This window comes from Pongo pygmaeus, chromosome 1 (genome assembly GCF_028885625.2).
Source record: "Pongo pygmaeus isolate AG05252 chromosome 1, NHGRI_mPonPyg2-v2.0_pri, whole genome shotgun sequence".
Taxonomy (NCBI): Eukaryota; Metazoa; Chordata; class Mammalia; order Primates; family Hominidae; genus Pongo; species Pongo pygmaeus.
This window is the reverse complement of record NC_072373.2, coordinates 117986640-118005578: the sequence shown is the minus strand read 5'-3', so window position 1 is coordinate 118005578 and position 18939 is coordinate 117986640. Positions and strand designations below refer to the sequence as shown.

At 52.4% G+C, this 18939-nt stretch overlaps 1 protein-coding gene across 4 annotated transcripts; it reads right to left on the bottom strand.

The window, feature by feature from the left end:
* Window positions 1-1283: 1283 nt before the first annotated feature.
* INKA2 (inka box actin regulator 2) lies at window positions 1284-18846 on the bottom strand. Of its 4 annotated transcripts, XM_054470341.2 has the most exons (4): window positions 17712-17926; window positions 16665-16806; window positions 15585-15717; window positions 1284-7011 (listed from the first exon to the last, which is right to left on the bottom strand). In XM_054470341.2, the coding sequence occupies exon 4, from the start codon at window positions 7009-7011 to the stop codon at window positions 6175-6177; it is 837 nt and encodes a 278-aa protein (XP_054326316.1). In that variant the 5' UTR covers window positions 15585-15717; window positions 16665-16806; window positions 17712-17926; the 3' UTR covers window positions 1284-6174. The 4 variants fall into 4 exon arrangements, with proteins under 4 accessions (XP_054326316.1, XP_054326233.1, XP_054326155.1 ...); XM_054470258.2 differs by lacking the exon at window positions 16665-16806 and having other exon boundaries at window positions 17712-17939; XM_054470180.2 differs by lacking the exons at window positions 15585-15717; window positions 16665-16806; window positions 17712-17926 and adding an exon at window positions 18418-18846.
* Window positions 18847-18939: the final 93 nt, after the last annotated feature.

Genomic DNA, 18939 nt, shown 5'->3' with positions numbered 1-18939 from the left:
CAGAAATGAGTAAGGAGTATTTGCCACCCAGGAGGTGCAACAATGTAGAGGGGAAGATAAACATGCACAGAAGTAACTTACATAACAAGTACTGGCAGTGGGGGAACTAGATTCCTCAGGAAACAGCATATGCAAAGACCTAGTGGCATGGAAAGAACCCAAGCTTGGCACACTCAACCCATCACCTTGGAGGGTAAAGTGGGTGGGATCTAATTGGGCAGGACTGGGCTAGACACCAGGGAAGACAGGAAACAGGATGAAGTGACAAGAGCTTGCAGACAGATCCTGCATTCATTCCTCTGTCCTTCAGACCCTGAGCAGGAGGTGGCAGTGAGGCAGGCCGTGAGGCAGGTGGGGCTCAAGTAGAAGCATGGGGAAGGGCCCAAGCGGAAGCGTGGGGAAGGGCCCAGGCGGGAACGTGGGGAAGGGCCCAGGTGGAAGCTCAAGGTGAGGCAGGGGGAGGGCAAGGGAACCACAGGAAAACAAAACTTGATTCTTCCTTTGGATGAAGACAGCTTCCCCTGCAAACCAGCAGCCCCCAGGCAGCCTCAGATGGGCTCCTGAGCCACCCTTTCCTGGCCAGTTGAAGGAAACTGGGGTCATCACATTCAGAGTGGAGGAGACTCAAAAAGGGACAAGGCAGACAGCCCAGAGCCAGGTCATGGTGGGTGGAGGTGAGTTGGGAACCAGAGAGGGGAGGGGTGTAGAGGTCACAGGAGCTGGTTTTTGGCAGTGTTTCTGGTATGTCCCTGTAAAGGGCCAGTCATCTTGAAGGACGTGCCCAGAGGGGCATATAGGTGAATAGGTTCTGTGAGTGGAAGCCAGGGACTGTGCGCAGCTGTGGCCTGAAGCCAGCCAGGCATAGAATTCTGCTCTTTCTCCTCAAAGATGCAAGGAAAAGGGAAAGCATATGGTGATTGTCATGGTCCCCTTGTAAAATAAGTATTGCCCCAAACTGTGTTCAGGGACACACTGCTCCTCAGTGTCCTCTCCGACCAGGAACACAGAGGCACTTTCAGGGGATGGTGTGTGTGTGTGGTGGTGGGGACGAGGAGGACTCCAGTGGGAGAGAAGAGTGTAAGAATTCAAGGACTTTGTTTCTGGGACATCAGCAAGGCCGACTTCATTGTGGCACCCGTGCATGTGCATGTGTGCTCCGGAACTGGGGTATGTAGATCTGGGGCTTGGAGGAGGTGGACAGAGTGATAGGTCAGGACTCACTGAAGGGTAGAGAGCCAGGAAATAAGTCCTCTGTCGAATTCAGAGGGAATCTGGAAGAGAGGTTTCATCATACTGTTTATTTTAGGGGTTGGGTGGAGGAGGCAAAAGGAAGGCAAGGGACATCCTAATAATCGTACTAAGGGGATGGCTGCAGTTTGAGCTTCTTACCCCTAGGTCTTTCTGGTTCAGTCACCCTTTCTCTGGCAGCACCAGCCTGAGCCCCAAGACCGCTCATGAAGGTGGGCTTCACAGATTCCTCCACCCCATCAGGAGGGAATAGATTTTAGGAGGACAGCCACAGCACCTTTAGGCCATTAGTTTCCAGGGTGGCCGGAGGGCAGGAGGAAGGGAGCGATGTGGGGGCTATAGGGAACTCTGGCAACTAAGGCTTTACAGAGCAGAAAGAGCACATCAGAGGCTTCTCAAAACCACTAGGACTTGGCACTTTCAACTCTTTACCCCTTGCCAAGAATTTGAGGTCCTTAAGGGTTGACTGTGAGGAGCAGCTAGGGTGTAGGGGGTGGGAATGTTTCCTAGAGCAGGTCCTTAGGCAGTGGGGTCTTCAAGCACCTTTTCTCCAGCTCAGCCTTTCTCCACCTCCACACCCCCCACCTCCCCAGTGCATGTCATCCTTTGGGGAACAGTGTAAATTTGCCATTTAGCAAATAACAGCCCATCTGGGTGGCTAGTACGCAGTGTACAAAAACATGTCACCTGTTGTCTTCTGTGACCCTTGCTACAATCCTGTGAGATATTAAATCAATATAAATGTTTTGACAGAAGAGACCAACGCTCAGAGAAAGCACTTTTTCTTAAGCACTTTTGCCTTGGGTCACATGGTTAGTGCCTCTGCTAAGGGGATGGGTAGTCCAGTATCTGCTGAGCTTCCACTGTGTTCCAGGCAGTGCTTGGACCCTAGGTGCATTACGTCCTTTAAATCTCACAGCAGCCCCACATTATCACCTTTCACAGAAGAGAAACACGAGGTTCAGAGAGATCAAGCAACATGTTCAAGCTTCCACAGTGACAGAAGGGGCTCTCAAATCTTAACTCCAAGTCTAGTGCTCATACCATGGTGCTGGCAGAAGTGCCTTAACTGCACTGGATGGGGAAGGCACCTGAGGTGGGTTCTGGCTGCTCTGGAGAACCCATGGTGTGCTCTTGCTCTTGTCCAGGCCACATAGGAAACGATGGTGTGACTTGGGAAAGATGGAGGAGCCTCTCCCCCACAAGGCCGTAGGGAGGAGATGGGGATGTGGAGAGGACAGAGCAACCTTCTCTGGGGCAAGTTTGGGTTCAGAGATCACCCTGAGGGGCGGGGCACAAGGGAAGTGTCTGAGGGAGAGGGAAAAGAGAGGTCTCAAGTCTGAAAGGCTGGGAAGAGAAAGGGAGGAGGGAGACCAGGCCGGCCCCACTAGCCATGCCCAGCAGGGACTCTTTTCTGTTCCCTGGGCCACAAAGAAGCAGGTGGAACCTTCCACAGATACCTGGGCCAATCAGGTTGCCCTTGTACCTGGCAGGGAAGTGGGCCAGGGTCGGGTGGGGCTACATGTCAGGGAGGATATTAAATGAGCTTCTAGCTCATTTGCATGTCCTAATTAACCACAAAGTGTGCCCCAGAGGAAGAACTAAGCTGTCTGATTTCTCTCTGCTTACGTCCACTATCTCCTCCACATATACACTGCTTCCCTCTCCCTACACCTTCCTGTATACTTAGGCCCTAGGCATTCGCATTCACCTCTTCCCTCCACTTCAGTAAAATACAGCCTCTGTCATTGCCATGGCAGGTGTCCAGGGGGAAGGGAAAAGTAAGTCTCCATCGGACAGTCAGCATGCCATTTATGATCCACGCAGGACCATGGATAATATGGGAGGACAGATTTTGCTCTTGTTCCTCTTGATTTGGCTTTGGAACAGATATGGACAATTAGTGGGATCGTCTGAAAAGCAGAAGATTGCAAGTCAGTTGGAACTGATTCAATCTCAGTTCCACTACTGTGTGACCTTGGACAAGTTGCTTAACTTCTCTGAGCCTGTCCACATAAAACAAGAGCAACTGCTTTCAGTGTGTAGTGAGAAGGAAATAACAGAGGTGAAGGTGCTGGCACTTGTAAATCATGTTGGCAGCAAGTGTTGCTTCCTAATTTTTTGTTCTGGCCCAAGTTGAAATAAGTTTTCAGTCCCCCAAGTCTCTTCTGACTAACCAATGGTTCAAAGTCTGCTTATTTTCCACTGCATCCGTTTGAGAGCAGGAGTTGGGTCCTTCTCATTGCTCTGTTCTTAGTTTCTATAACAACACCTGGTGCTGGGAGGTGTTCATAAAGTTCTGTTCAATTTATCCGAACCACTGTGACCAGTCCACGAAACAGGTGAGTTACAGGTGAATGTCCAAGAAGTACCTTGGTTTCCCATAGACTCATTCCAGACTTGGAGCTGGTGTCATCTTGAATAATATGCTAGATGGCTTCTCCACCAGCCAGCAGCCCACAACTTCCTCCTCTCATGATTCAGTAGGTGGAATCTTTACATGCAGTTTCTTAGTGCGTGCACGCAGGCGCACACACACACACACACACACACCACCACCACCACCACCTCCTCCACCATCTCCACCTCTAAAGGCAGTCAGAGTCAGCGTTCCCTCACTCAAAACTGAAATGTTAGTATTCTCTGGGAAGACACAAAGGATTTGCAATGGCTGGCTCCACCAAAGTGGGCTTGCTCAGTTGGCAAACTCCAGGTAGAGAAGTAGCAAGAAAAGGACAGGGGTTTTGGAGCCAGATAACCCAACCCTTTGTTCAAATCTCTGTCCTTTCCTTTGCTAGCAGCCTAATCGGGGCAGTTTACATGCCCCCTAATAACCTCCATAGATGTGTCTGGAGAACAATGCCTTCTAGGGTCCTTCTAAGTTTGAGAGATGTGCACACTACCTGACAGACAGTGAGTGCTCAACAAAACCCAAAAAGCATGAGCGCCTTCCTCCCTCCTGTAGCTCCCCCACCAAAAATGAAACATCTTACCATTTGACTGCATAGGATTTGAGAGTGACCCTAACCACCGTGGCTGCGCCCCCATAATCCCATTTTGAGCTCTGCCCCTCTCTCCACTCTCCCCAGGGATCCAGGAAGCAAGCAGAAGAGTCTTTTCTTACTATTTTGCCTCTCCAACTGGCTATTAATGCTTTGAGGGTGGGAAGGAATCCTGCCTGTAATTGCAGCTGTCACACCCCATCAGGCTGAGGGACAATCAGTGGGATGCAGAGAGGGGCAGTGGGAGGGTATGCCCTCCTGGCTCGGTCGGCCCAAAAGAAGATCCACATTGTCTTTTCCCAGCCAGTGAGTGTTCCCTACTGGAGTGGGAGGGACAGTGGCTTCCCAGGGCGGTCCTGGGGGGCCCTGGATCGCTAGGTGGCCCTCCTGGCCCACGTGCCCAGAGTGGCTTTAGAGAAGCCGGAGCTGAGCTGCTGCCTGGCCCTTCCTCCTCCGTCCCGGCTGCCTCTAGGTGAGGAGGGAACAGGAGGCCTGGGACTGCTGTGTCTAGTGGGGAGGAGGCCACGGAATGGAGCTAGGAATTTTAAAATCAAGTGGCTATTTCTTCTGGGTTCACCTTTACCTCACTGGTGAATTGACTGTTCTCTGACCCAGGTGGGAGTTAAGTGCAGGAGACAGGGGTTGTGGGGTATGGGGCCCTAAGAACTGTTTTATTTATTTATTTATTTTTTATTATTTTTTTTTAGACAGAGTCTTGCTCTGTCAGCCAGGCTGGAGTGCAGTGGCACGATCTCAGCTCACTGCAACCTCCCTCTCCCGGACTCAAGCAGTTCTCCTGCCTCAGCCTCCCAAGTAGCTGCGTTTACAGGTGTGTGCCACCACGCCTGGCTAATTTTTATATATTTTTTTAGTAGAGACGGAGTTTCGCCATGTTGGCCAGGCTGGTCATGAATTCCTGACCTCAGGTAATCCGCCTGCCTTGGCCTCCCAGAGTGCTGGGATTACAGGCATGAGCCACAGAGCCCGGCCTGCGGGGCGCTAAGAACTGTTGGGGAGGAGTGTTGGTAACTCCAGGGTCCAGCTTCTACTCTGCAGTTAGGCCTAGGCTGTTCTGCCTCCTGGCTGCAGTTGTTCCTGGACATGTAGCATATCTAGGCTTGTTTCCTTATCTGGAAAATGGGATCGTGCCTACCTGCCTCGCTCACTTTCAAATGAGACCATGGAGATGAAAAGGCATTCAAACGGCCCAATGCTATGTCAACATCCTTCCTCCCCTGTGCATGGGGGAGACGCGGGGGCTGTCTAGGGCTTCCCCGGCTGCTCCTTACACACTGTACTCCTTATTCAGCTCATTTTCTCAGAGTCCAGGTATGGACTGAAACCTCCAAGGCAGGAAGGGCTGGCGGGTCGGGTTTTGCCTCACTGCTGCTCCAGTCCCAGGAGGCCTGGGGTTCAGTCCCTGTGCCTGGAGCAATGTCTTGCCAAAGAAGCTGACAGAAGGTTGGGAGAGCCATAGACAGGTCTTTATTTGGGGGCCTATCTGGGGAACCTGATGCTCCAGGGCTCTTTTCCATACAGAATGTTCAACGGAGGTCTTTGGGGGCAGTGGAGATGTCAGAAGGATTTTCTGATCTCTTCCTCTGCCCTCACCTACTGTCACCTCCAGCGCCAAAGTGAGCGCGTGCATGCCAGACAGACACACACACACGTGCACACACACACACACGCACAGCTCGCTCTCCAGCTACTCTTACCTCCTCCACCAGCCAGCCCCCAAGACAGCCTCTCCCAATCACATTCCCTTCAGTCCTGAGCCGAGAACTCTGGCTTCTCCCCGCTTTCTGGGGGAAAGGAACTTGGAGTTGGGCTTTTGAGAGCCGTACTGCCTGCCCTCCCTCCTCCCCAGGGGCCCAGCACTGGGACTTGGCCCTTTCAGGTTCAGTTAACTTTCTGTCTCTAGGATTCAGACCCAAACAGCTGTGTTAATATCAAATCCTGAGGATGAGTGCTCCAGGGCCTTGGGGCAGCTTGTGGGGGGATTCTCCCCTCGCCTGTGCTCCCCGGTGCCTGGGAAGGGGAAATGTCCAGAGCCCTTGGAAAGGCTCCGCTTCTTGACCTTCTGTGAGCGGCCGGTTCGGGGCTCGGGGACCATGGGTGTCACCCAGCCTGGTTTCTCCTTCAGCAGCCGGTCACGGTCAGGCCGCACACTACGCAAGAACTTCTTAAAGATGTTTGCTGTCAGGGCAAACCTGCGGCCCAGCTCTTGGGGCTGGCCTTTCTCTCCTTTGGGTTCACGTGCCCCCACAGTCTCACCCTTCTCCCCACCCTTCTCCAGTTCTGGCAAGTCTAGCCAATTGCCCACCAGGTCTGCAAAAACGTTGTCCCCTAACACCAGAGGCTGTCGATTCCGGCCCCGGGACATCAACGTGGAGGTCCAGTCATCCGGTTCCACTCGCTCTGGCCCCTGCTGAGCACAGCTTTGATGCGGCTGTGTCCTGGGCAAGGGGGCTAAATCCCTTCCACAGACACTCCTATGGGATGGAAACTTGGTGCTGCTGCCAACAGAAGGTTGACTGGAGGGGGAACAGACTGGGGGCCTGGCAGGACTTCTGCCACCCTCCCAACAAGGGTGCTCGTACTGGGTCCTGGGACCTTCAGGGCTGCCTGGCACAGGAGCCCCTCCAGAGATCTCCAGCTGTTCCAGTGCTGTCTGCACCTGGAGGAGCTTCAGTTCTTGCAGTGCACCCATCATGCAGTTCATCTGATCCTGTAAGCCATCACCCACCTCCTTCATGGACATCTGCAGGGGAGAGAGAAAGCATGGCGCCTATGAGCCACAGTGGGTAGCAGTGCCTCTCCCAGCCCTGAACTTAGGTCCCCCCCCAAAACATACACTTCCAGGGGCATCCAGCCTGCCACCAGCCCCATCTCTCTATAGCCTAGTGCAGTGCACATCAGTGCTGGGTAAAGGAAATAATAATGGTAGCTAACTAGCTAAGGCAGGTACTGTCCTGAGAAGGCTGCCCCCACCCCATAAACACACACACACACACACAGACATTTCATCTCCCCAGCTACCCTATGAGGTAGTGACTATTACTGTTCCCATTTCACAGGTAATTTGCCAAAGATAAGATAGTAAGAGGTGGGGCTGAGATCAGCTTGAAGTGCACAAAGCTGTAGTGGCCATCCTCATCCTTTTTTGAGTCTGAGCCCTCTTCCTCGCTGGGCCTCCCTGAAATGATGATAGTGATGATGGTGGAAAAAACAATATGAGAATCTGCTTTGTAACAGGAATTGTGCTAAGGACTCTACGTGCTTCATCTCATTTCATCTTTATGTAGACCCTATGAGGTTGCTATTTTCTCATTTTAACAAATGAGTAAGCTGGAAGGGGTGAAGTAACTTACGTAACATCACACAGCTCATAGAGCCGAGACAAACACTGTACTGTCCCACTCCAGAAGCTGTAGTCCTAACTACCAAATACAGGTTGAGCATCCCTCCTCCAAAAATCTGAAAGCCAAAATGCTCCAAAATCCAAAGCTTTTTGAGCCACAACGTGACCAAAAGTGGAAAATTCCACCCTGACCTCATGTGGCCGGCGGAAGCCAAAACAGTCAAAATTCTTTTACGCACAAAATTGTTTAAAAGAGTGTATAAAATTACCTTCGGGTTGTGTGTGTAAGATGTATATGAAACATAAATTTCATGTTTAGACTTGGGTCCCATCCCTAAGGTATCTTCTTAAACATCCCTAAGATATCTTATTGTATATATACAAATATTCTAAAATCCGAAATCCAAAACACTTCTAGCCCTAAGCATTTCAGATAAGGAATGCCCAAACCTCCTGTACTACCTCAAGACTCGAGATGGCTGGGCAGTGGGCAGTGGAGCTAGGTTTTTTTTTTTTAGACAGGATCTTGCTGTTGGCTGGGCTGGAGCACAGTGGTGGCTATTCTCAGACACAATCATAGTGGACGGCAGCCTCTAACTCCTGGCCTCAAGTAGTCCTCTGGCTCAGCCTCCTGACTAGCTGGGACCACAGGTGTGTGCTACCTGCACCCAGAGCTGGACTTTAAGGCTACTCTGTCCTCTACAGGACAGTGAAGAAGGGCTGAAAAGGGCATTAGTAGATAAGGAAGAGCTCAGATTCCCCAAGAGAAAGGGTAGTGGGCCTGGAGTTTCCTGCAATTGCTGTTCATATCTGACTGGTCAGGAGAGAGACAAGGAGGCCAGGAAACTCCTGTTTGCTGAAAACCCAGTGCTTCTCAGCCTGCCTCTCCCTCCCAAACACCTGTCCTCTCTCAGCTGTTCTCAGACTTGGCTTCAACACTCTTCCTGCCTTCTCAGCCCAGTTGGCTCTGCTGCCCTGGCCAAGCCAGAGTGGGATGCTGGGGGCCAATTCTCCCAGCCCCTTTGTGGGTGTCTAAGGCCTGAGTCCCGGCTGCCAGCTGGAAGGGGCTGAGAGATTGACTTGGGTGAGGGCCGAATTTGGAGGCTGCAGTGGGGAGGGGGGGCTGTGTCTGATAATATTCACAAGGTTCCCAGTTCCTGGGCCCAAGCTGCCTTGGTCCTGCCAGCTCCCTCCCCAGCTCCTGATCAAGTTACCAACAGCAAACCTCATATGCGGGGACCATCTGTTTCTTAAGCCCCCAAGAGACCCGCGGGATCATCTTACCTCCCAGGCTTGTCTTCATGCACAGGGCTAAACCCAAAAGTTGGAGGGATCGGAAGGGCAGGCACAGAGGCTCTGCAGGGCTGGGCTGCAGCTGACCCTCTCAGGCTTCTGGGTCAAATCCTCCCCGCCAACCCTGGCCCGGGGGGATGGGAGATTCCAGCCATGCTCTCAATGAGCCAGCAGAAGCAGCACTAAAGGGCAGTGGAGGACTGAATGCCCTTGAGGGCAAGGAGGCCTTTGCTGGGGCGTGGAGATTGCCCACGCTCTGTGCACTTTCCCCAAGACAGGCAAGAAGAAATGGTGGTTCCAGGCCCTGACAGCCCTGGGATTTGCCAGAGTTTTCACCAGTTGAATGGTGGGCAGTGGCAGGAGCAGCAAGGGACACAGAGCCTGTGGGACAGATGCACATGTTGTTGACAGCCCCTCTCTCTGGCCTCTTTGCTTCTACTCTACTGACCCCTTCCTTTTGGAAGCACTCAGCTACAGCTGCTAAGACCTAGAGCAGAGTCAGAGGAGACTCTAAGCCCCAGACCAAACTCAGTGCCTCCCTTGCAAACTGCTTCTCCCTCGGACTTCCCTATTCTCTCCCTTCCTCCAATGCCACTTTCCTTGTCTTCCCTACCTAGAGCCTCAGTCATTTTTGGCTTCTCCATTCAACTACCCCTGCTCCTGCCCAACTTACTCATGTTGGATTTTTCCTCCCACAAATGTGGCATATCTTTCCTTCCATCCTCAGGAATGCTGCAGAAGCCTCCTAGACGGCTTCCGAACTGCCAGACACGTGAGCACCTGATCAGTCTTCCCAGCACACACCTCCTGTCATCTCTGTGGGTCTCCAATGCCCAGACGCAAATCCAAGCTATTTGGTCCTGCAGTCAAGATCCTCCAGGACAGAATTCCAACTTTCAGTTCCAGGAATATCCCTACTCGCTGAGACGTATCCCCCATGCTCCTGTTAGAAATCTTCTGTGATATTTAATATGCTCTTCCCTGAAGTCCTGCCACTTATGCATTCACCTCATGTCCTCTATGCATTTAAATGCTCAGTCCCTTGTGAAATATGTATTATCTCCTCCTTGAGGACAGGGGCTGAGATCTATACATCAGTATGTCACCCCAGAACCTCGCTAGCACCTGGCACTTGCTACATACCCATAAAACACATATTGAATACCACTGACCACCCCAGATCGCCCTCCAGGCTGCTTGCTGCCCTCAGACAGTAACTCACTACACAGGGAGAAAGAGGCAGGGCTGCTTCCCAAGGTTTCATTTCACCCAGAGGCAAGGAGTCCAAACTGGCAGGCTTCCTTCCAGAAGGCTAAACCCAGCCCAGGTCGGAGGTAGAGGGAGGAATGAAATGACCCCATTCAGTCTCTTCCAGTGTGGAAAAATCCAGAAGAAATAATGCTGACATTTTGCACAGTTTTCCAGTGAGAACGAATGTGTGGGTATGCATGAATTCAAGCTGCCCATAAAACAGAGGCCCTATGTAAGTAAGCAAGTGCTGAAACTGCACTCATCTGCAAAATAATATTCTGCATTGGTTAAGAACTTGGATTCTGGAGACAATGAAACAAAGTTCAAATCTCAGCCCTGCCATTAGTAGCTGTGTGACCTGGGCAAGTTATTTACATTCTGTTTTTCAATTTCTCCATGCTTTTTTTTTTTTTTTTTTTTTTTGAGACAGAGTCTTGCTCTGTTGCCCAGGCTGGAGTATAATGGCGTGATCTCAGCTCACCACAACCTCCGCCTCCTGGGTTCAAGCAATCCTCCCACCTCAGCCTCCCAAGTAGCTAGGACTACAGGCACAGGCCAGCATGACCAGCTAACTTTTTTGTATTTTTTGTAGAGACGGGGTTTCACCATGTTGCCTAGGCTGGTCTCGAACTCCTGGACTCAAGCCATCCTCCCACATCAGCCTCCCAAAGTGCTCAGCTAACAGGCATAAACTGCCACGCCCAGCCAAATTTCTCCACTCTTTAAAATGGGAATAACAGTTCCTGTCTCATACAGCTATCGTGCAGATTAGGTGAGGTAATGTGTATCTCTGCCTGAAACCAAGAAAGCATTAGGTGAATTCTGACTGTTAATTTAAGACTTCCCATGTACTTTCACAACATTTCTTCCTTGGTGAAACTTAGCACATAGTAATGACAGGATTCCATTCCTTATATCTGGTCTAATCAAGGAGAAGCACAAGGAGAAGGTCCTGTTTTTTCCCTCCCCACTCCTGCCCTGTGTAGGGGCTGGGGAGGGAAGGAAGGGAAGTCTTGGCACCCTCCTGCCCACTCCCAGCCACGCTCAGTCAGCCCAGCCACATCCAGGGTGCCGACATTGAAAGGCGAGAAGGCAGCTGGGAGAGGGATGAGAAGCGAAGGAGGAGTTGTGGGAACCTGGGAGGGCCAGGGCAGTGGTGGGGCAGGAGCGTTAGCTGGTTCTTGACTAAGAGAGGAGCCAGCAAAACAGCCTTTCCAGACTGACCCCAGGGGATGCCATCACCCAAGGAGGAAGAGTCGGAGGCTGAGCTTGGGATATGTCTTCTTCTTCCAGAGCTTGGGATCCTCTCAGGTCTCCGGGCTTCCCTTGCCTCAGGACCAAAAGGGGAAAAAAGGGGGCAGTAAGGGAGGTAGAGGAAAGGAGAGGGGCCAGCTCAGATAGACAAAATCCCAAGCAGACATGAGTAGCTCTAAACCCATCTCCAGGCTGCAGGGTGCAGAGTTCCTCCGAAGCCTCTTACTGTCTTGGAGCCTCAGGTTCTTCCTCAGAACAGGCACCAAATCATACCCAACTTGCTCTCAGGGGTCAGCTGAGAGAATTCACAAGAAGGTCGACCTGGTCCTGATTAGTTTGAGCAAAAGCCACCTCCTTTTAACCCACCCCTAGTCTCTTCTCTCTCTCTCTCTCTCTCACACACACACACACACACACACACACACACACAGAACTAACCTGCTCCACCATCAAAGGTAAAACCCTTAATAACCATATTCCAATGAAGATTGTGGGAATCCCTTCTGTGAAAAGCCAGGAAAGGTCTTCTCACCCGCTCGTTGCCTCCATACCACCCCACAGTCCCTCTCCCACCCCCAGCGTCTCTGGAAGTCTGCATGTGAAACTTCAGTCTCCGTGGCTGCAGTTTAAACCAGCCCCTGGGTTCCTCACTGTATTAGAGCTGTAGTGCCACAGGTGCCCTCCTGGTGTTTGTGAAGGGCCCCACAATCATCTGGAGACCTGACTTACTCGGCCACGTGACATTGGGCAAAATTACCCACCTTTTGTGCCCGAGGTTCTGAATCTCAGACGACAACTCCTGGTGTCAGCAGTAGCCCTTTCCTCTGCACAGCCTGATCCCCACGGCTAAACTCTGAGGGGCTGGCCAGGCAGGTGGAGTTATCCCCACATAATGGATTAGGTAACCAGGGGCTGGGAGGTCCATCTTCTCCCTCAGTGTTTCCCAGCATTCCTCCCCAGACCTCCTTCATGATTTTCACCATATCTACATAAGACCTCGTCTCCATGAACACATCTCCTATCTGTTTATGTAAATAGTGTACTGATGAGGGAACTTGTGTGAAGTGTTTACACTTGACATAGACAGATGGCACCTATCAACACACATCGTAAACTGAAAGCTTTCCTGGAGTATTGCCTCCATCATCCTGAGCACCACCAGTGGTCCCTGGGGTCCTGAGGCTTATTAGTGAGAGGCCTGGGACCCCAGGGCTGGCTTTCGTACTCCAGGACAACGAGCTTTCCATGTCATCATAACCCCTGACCTCTTAGCCTCCTGGGACTGTTGTGAGAAGAAACCAGGACAGCCAGCAGGAAGGGCAAAGGGCAGTTACCACCAGATGGAGAGGAAGAACGTGAAATCATCCTTTTGAGGGACTCCGAGGCCTCCCTTTCACTGAGTCATCTGAAGAGGGAAGAGGAACTGCCTGCCTGGGGCTGGAGGGGAAGATGCGGTTGGGAACCAGATCCCACCATCCTGGACTTCCAGCCCTGAGCCCCACAGAGGTTGTGTGGGGTCAGCTGGCCATGGACTGCACCCTCCCCCTGGGCCCTCTTGGGGCCCTTTGTGGTGAGGGAGGAGCAGGGATGGGAAAATATGACGCCAGCATCCTCGGCTCCCTTCCCAATCCCTCCCCTGGGCCCCGACTGATCCCGCAGCTGTGCCCTCCTTCCATCCATCTCATGCCCTCTCCCAGCTCAGCCAGAATCCTTTGATACAGGCTCCAGCTTTGCCCATGAGCCTGGCTGTGTGCCCTGCCTCACTTCCCCCACCCCATTACTCACAAGATCCCCACAAAGTTCCTTTCAGCCCCTGGGGAAGCTAGGAGGAGGCTGAGGGCCGGAAATGGGAAAAGCCCTGCTTTTGTCAAGTGGCCCATTCTCCAGCTCAGTGAATAGGGACCTTCACAGCCCCTCACACTTGGCTGGAACTCTCAACAGGAAGGTAAAGTGGAAACTGTGCCAAGAGCTGTAGGAGGGAGGAGGGTAAAGAAAGGAGGAAGTGAGGGCTGTGAAATGGATGGGCCCACTTTCCCAACAGAACTGTCTACGGGGGTCACATGCTTAGGCAAGGGGCAGACAGATGGAGAGGGGATTCCAACGCTGCCTCTTCCCGGAGATTGCCTCTTAGTCTCCGCAAGCCCTCTTCCCTCTGACCACCTTTAACTTCTCTCCGTTGCAGTCAATCAACTTCCTCAAACATCCAAGGGAACTCAAGAAGTTACCTTCTTTTTTTTCCTTTCTGGTTCAGGCCTTCAGTGTCTCTTGCCTAACTCTTGTAATAACCTTCTAACTCATCCTCCTGCCTCAATTTCCTCCCTCCCTCCACCTCCACCTCTACCCCATATCACCTTCTGGATCCCAGGGCTGCTCTCCAGTGCATACAGAAAAGGCCAGACTCTTTAGCATGATATCCAGAGTGTGTCCATGACAGCTCTTTCAGCACTGTTGCCCACTCTTTCTCTGCATTTTACCCTATGCTCTACACAAACTCCAGCTGGTCTTCAGACATCCCCAGCACTTCAGCTTCTGTACATTTTGCTCATGTTGTTTCATTATCTGCCTGGATTGCTCTTCTTCTGCAGTGCGTGTCCCTATTTATCCCTCAAAGTCTCATTCAAATGCTACCTCTTCCATGACACGAAGCTTTCTCCAGTCTCCCAGCTGGAGTTTACTTCCCTCTCTCAGAGCACTGAACCCGTGCTTGTTATATAGCACGACTCCTCTATTTCTGCCCCAGAGGTCTGCATACATGTACCGGTTGAGAACATAAGCTCTGCAATCAGACTGGCGGGGTTCGAATCCTGGCTCTTCCACTTACCAGCTCTATGACTTTGGCCAAGTGACTTAACCTTCCCATGTCTTTATTGACTCATTCATAAAATGAGAATAATGAAAGTACAACTTCTTAGTGTTGTTTTGGCAATTAAATGACATCATAAATTATATGTCTGGCATATCAATGTTAACATCAATTAATATCATTATTATATCTTCTATTAAACTGTGTGTTCCCTGAAGACAGGATATGTGTCTGTTTGTTTGTAACAATAGTGCCAGTGCCCAGTAAATGCCCTAAACACAGTGTGAACTCAATAACATGTTCTATGTATGAATGCCTCTTATGCAAAATAGTCTGATCAAACCATCATCAACAGTTTACCAAGTGCCTACAATACAACACATCTGATACTGTGCTATGTGTGAAAGACAAATAGTTGGTGAGGCACTTAAATTGTCATTTAATCTTCACAGTAGCCGTATAGAGTAGGCATTTTAAAACCCCCATTTTAGAGATGAGAAAACCAAGGCACAATGAGGTTAAGTAATATGTTAAGGTCATACAGAGCCAGGATTTGAATTGAAGTTGGCTTGACCCCAAATCTTATACTATGCATTCTTCCCATTGACCACATTGCTTAACTAGTCACATAGTCATCTTTCCCCAGCGTTAAACATCAAAGGAGAGGCATTATGAGATCCTTTGCAAAAGCCTTTTTCTGCCTCAGGAAATTTGCCTTTTTGCCCCAAGATCTGAAGGCTGTTCCTACTGTATCTTCTCCATCTCCTACTTTTCTTCTCCTTATTTTGCCTTTAGACCCTGGTCCTTACCCATTTGCCAGAACCCCCTGAACTTGTGGCCACTAAAAGCTAGAGAACTGCTTCCCCATGCCTCAGCTAGGACAGACATTCCCAGAGATGGCCTCCTGCAACCTCTCCCTCCTCCAGGAAGCCTTCCCAGCCTGGCTGTACTTCATGAGCTCTCATCACTCAGCCTTTACGCGTTCTATTTGTTCTACACTGATCTGAACTCACGAGGGATGCCCTGTGAGCATTGTACATCTGCCTCCTCTGTGTGCCTGTGTCTACCCCACTTATTGGCAGCCCACAAGGGAGCTGTGTGTAAGGAACAGCTGGTCCCAAGGCCTGTGTTCAGGCAGGGCCCCTCTTTGGCGGCTGGAGGGAGAAAAGAGATGTGTTCCCTGCTGAGCTGTTGCAGCCTCAACCCCTCATTCTAATGAAGAAGTGTGTCAGCTGCTGCTACTTCTCCTGCCACATTTCATCCTTGAAACCCGATCCCCTTCCCTTTGCAGGCAGAAGGAAAGGGCCAGCTCTCTACTTATCAACTAATTGAGTCAGGATCCCCAAACCTTCAGCCTTCTCCCAGCGCTCACCTGTTACAATGAAATTTTCTGCTTCAGGGAATTGGGAAGTTCCACTACTTTGGTTTTCAGAAACACACTCTTCTTGCCTAGATTTTCTGGGCCAAGGACAGGGGTAGGATGCAGGAGGGGAGCATAAAACACCCTTGACAAAGATAATTTCACAACCTGTTAATGTTTTGTTTTCCAGCGGGTTTATCCCACAGTGTCTGCAGAATGTGTGGTTCTTGAAAGAAATTTACTGAAATAAATGAATATAGAACTTGACCAGTATTACAGGAGGCCATGCCTGTGTAAACACGAACTAAGGGCGCCAGGCAACACAATGTCTTCCTGGGTGGTGAGGGAGATCCTGCCTGGGATGGGCCATCTGCAGTGCAAAAGCTCCCTAGCTCATGACAGAAACCAACTGTATTCCTTTCCCACTCCATTGCAGACCTAGGGTATTAAGTCAACACCCTTCTATCCCAGCCTCAAGCAAGCTGCATTGAATTCAATCCCTACTGTCCCTGGGCAAGGCAGCCAAAGGGCTAACCCTGGACTCAGCTCTACTCTCCCCTTTGCTACTGTTGGGGATACTAAGGCACTGAGATTTGGCCCAGCTACCTAAGCACTGAACTCAGGTGTCAGGGAGTGAGTGACACTCTACTAGCTCTGTCTGTCCTTCTGCTCTGTCTCATCTCTGAGCAGGCTGGCATTGGGGAGGGGGCGGAGCACCATGGGGGGCAGTGCAGAGCTCTCCCATCTGAGTGTCATTCTGGGATCCAGGCCAGGCATTCGGCTTCCTCTCCAAGAGAGTCAAAGGCTGAAGCTGCTCAGACAAAGGGCCAAATGAAAGCTAATGGGGCGCTCAGTGACTTCAGCCTCTCCCTTTCCTCCTCCCAGGCATTGGGGGCTCAAGTCCTTGGCAGGAGAGGGTGCAAATCAAGATGTGAAGCTCAGCTCAGTACAGATTCCTATTTGCCTTTTTTATTCTCCTGGCACCCGTAGTCTCTGTCTTCCTCCCCTCACCACCTCCCACCTAGACTGCTATAAAAAATGCAAATCAGTAGGATTTAAAAATTCGAGCCCATGCCAGGAACACCCACAAACCCTCCATTAAGGCAGATCCTGAGGTGGGTGGTGTAGTCCCCAATTCGAAGCACAAAAAGGAGGATTCCATTAGATTGTTTTCTCTGCATGGGTCTTGGACCTCAGACATTATCTGTGATGACCTTGAGCTTTCTTTCTGGTACTGCACACATAAACGGAAAAAAATGAGAATTGTGTACGTGTGGGCTGGGGCCAGCCATCCCAGTCTGGCATGAGAAGCATGTGCAAACGACTATGGGAAGGGGCATGGCGTAAGTTTAGAAGAAAAGCAATGAATACTCCTGTCTCTCAAGAAGTATCTCTCTGAGTCAGTGACTTTTGCATCTGAGTGTCACCACAGAAAGGGCTCCAGGAAGGAGGACTAGAGAGAGAAATGATGGTTGATGTGAGCAGGCCGACCCTGGAGTAGGACTGACAGGAAGAGTGGCAGGGTTACTTGGTCAGGAAGCATCAGTGAGAACACCTGCAGTTTCAAACTCTGCCCCCCACCCCCAGAGCTGGCCCCTAACACACTGCCAAGTTCCTTCCCAAGCAGGAAGAGTGTAGCCTTTGCAGGCAGCAGTGGGAAACGCTGTCACAGAATCCGGAGAGCCATAAGCTGGCCCTTTCTAGATCCAGGTCTGCTGTTGTGTGGCCTGGGTGCCCCTGGCTCTGTAAAGTAAGAAGAAAGAGGAGAGCAGGAAAGTGAGACTGAGAAGAGTCGACTCCAAGAGAGACAAACTAAAAGAGACAAAAAGAGACGAGGGCAAAGACACAACAGAGAGCCTAGTGGAAGGAGAGATGGGTAAAGCAGAGATGGGGCTGTATGTGCACAACATTTGCCTGAATTCCGGTGGGTGAAGGAATAAGAAAGGCGGCAGGTGGCGTGGGGGCGGGGGCAGTGTTATATGAAGCCAGTGAGAATCAACCTGGCTCTCCCTAACATAGCTTTAGCTGACACCACTCCCCCGACTTCGGTGATTTCCACCCCCCAAGACTGAGCTACTTCTCCCCCTCCCTGTACCACCGGGCCTCCGAACGCTCCCTGCACACTCCCCAAGCCCAGACCTGACATCTGGCTGGGCCTCCGCAGCTCCCGCTCGCGATTTGCCAGGCAGAGCCCCTCCTCCAGCGCAGGGCCCTCCCCCGCCTTTCCAGCTGCCAGCCCCCTCCCTGCTGGCAGACAAGCCCAGGCAGACAGCCGGCCAAGCCTGCCCCCGCAGCCGCGCCAGCTCTGCCAAGCCCGGCAGAGCTGGGGGCCCAGGGTGGTATCGGCTCCCCTCGAGCGAGCAGTCCCGCTGACCTCGTGCCCGGGCAGGGATCAGGACCCAGCACCCTCCTCCTCCCCGCGCTCCAGGCCGCCCCGCGCAGCCCCGCATCCAGGCGCCCGCGTCCCGCTCCCTAGGCCTTCGCTCCCGCGCTTTCCGCGTCGGCGGCGCGGGGGCCCCACTGCGTCCGTGTGCCTGGCCGTCTCTGGGCGTGCCCTGTCTTCTCTCTGGGGTTCTCTGTGTCACATTTCAGCCTGGCCGGCGTGCTCCCTCTGTCTCTCTGTCACTTGTTCTTGTCTCATCACAAATCTTTGCTCAAAGTTTCTTCGTGACCCCCTTTCCTGAGGACAAGCCCTGCCCTCTGCCTGCGGGCCCGCGTCCTCTCCTCTCTTCCCTGGCCCTCCTCCGCCCTGCTTACGTCCCGGCTCCCCGGGGGCCGGGGCGGGGACCAGGTGCCCGTCGGGGCGCAGCAGCCCTCCCTGCTCCGGCGCCAGCTTCGCTCTTACCAGCTCCTGTTTGAGGCGACGGAGATAGCAGTCCATTTCCCTGCTCTCCATCGTCATGCGCCCATTTGTCGGGTTCGGTTCAAACAGAGAGTGCCCGGGTGGGACCCCGGCCCCACTGGAAACTGCGCTCCGGGCCGGCTCCCCGCCCCTGCGCCCGTAGCGCTCGCAGCGCGGAGCTGAGCCTGCGCTGCGAGCCCGGGACTTAGAGCCGCTTCCCCCGCGGCTAGCCGCGCGCTGTCGGTGCTGGGGGCGGAGGGAAAAGTGGGACAGCCAATGAGAATTCAGGGGGGCTGTCTTCAGCCAATGGGCAGGGCGGCCGGGGGGCCGAGCTGGGCGGCCGAGGCGGACCCTACCGCAGTGTTTGCACAGGACCCGGGCGCAGCCACTGGGCCTGGCGGGGACACACCTGGTCCCGGCCAACGCGGCGGAGGGCATCGTGACTCCAGGCCGTACCGCGGCCCCCAACGAAGCACGTGACCCTCGTGTGGTCATAAGGGGAGGGCACAGTTTTACGGGGAGGGA

Bases quoted from the DNA above. Each gene is read 5' to 3' on its own strand.
- INKA2 (XM_054470180.2), bottom strand. From the start codon at position 18,474: ATGACGATGGAGAGCAGGGAAATGGACTGCTATCTCCGTCGCCTCAAA. The intron at 7,012-18,417 runs GTAAGAGCGAAG...TCTCCCCTGCAG, and splicing joins GTCGCCTCAAACAGGAGCTG to ATGTCCATGAAGGAGGTGGG.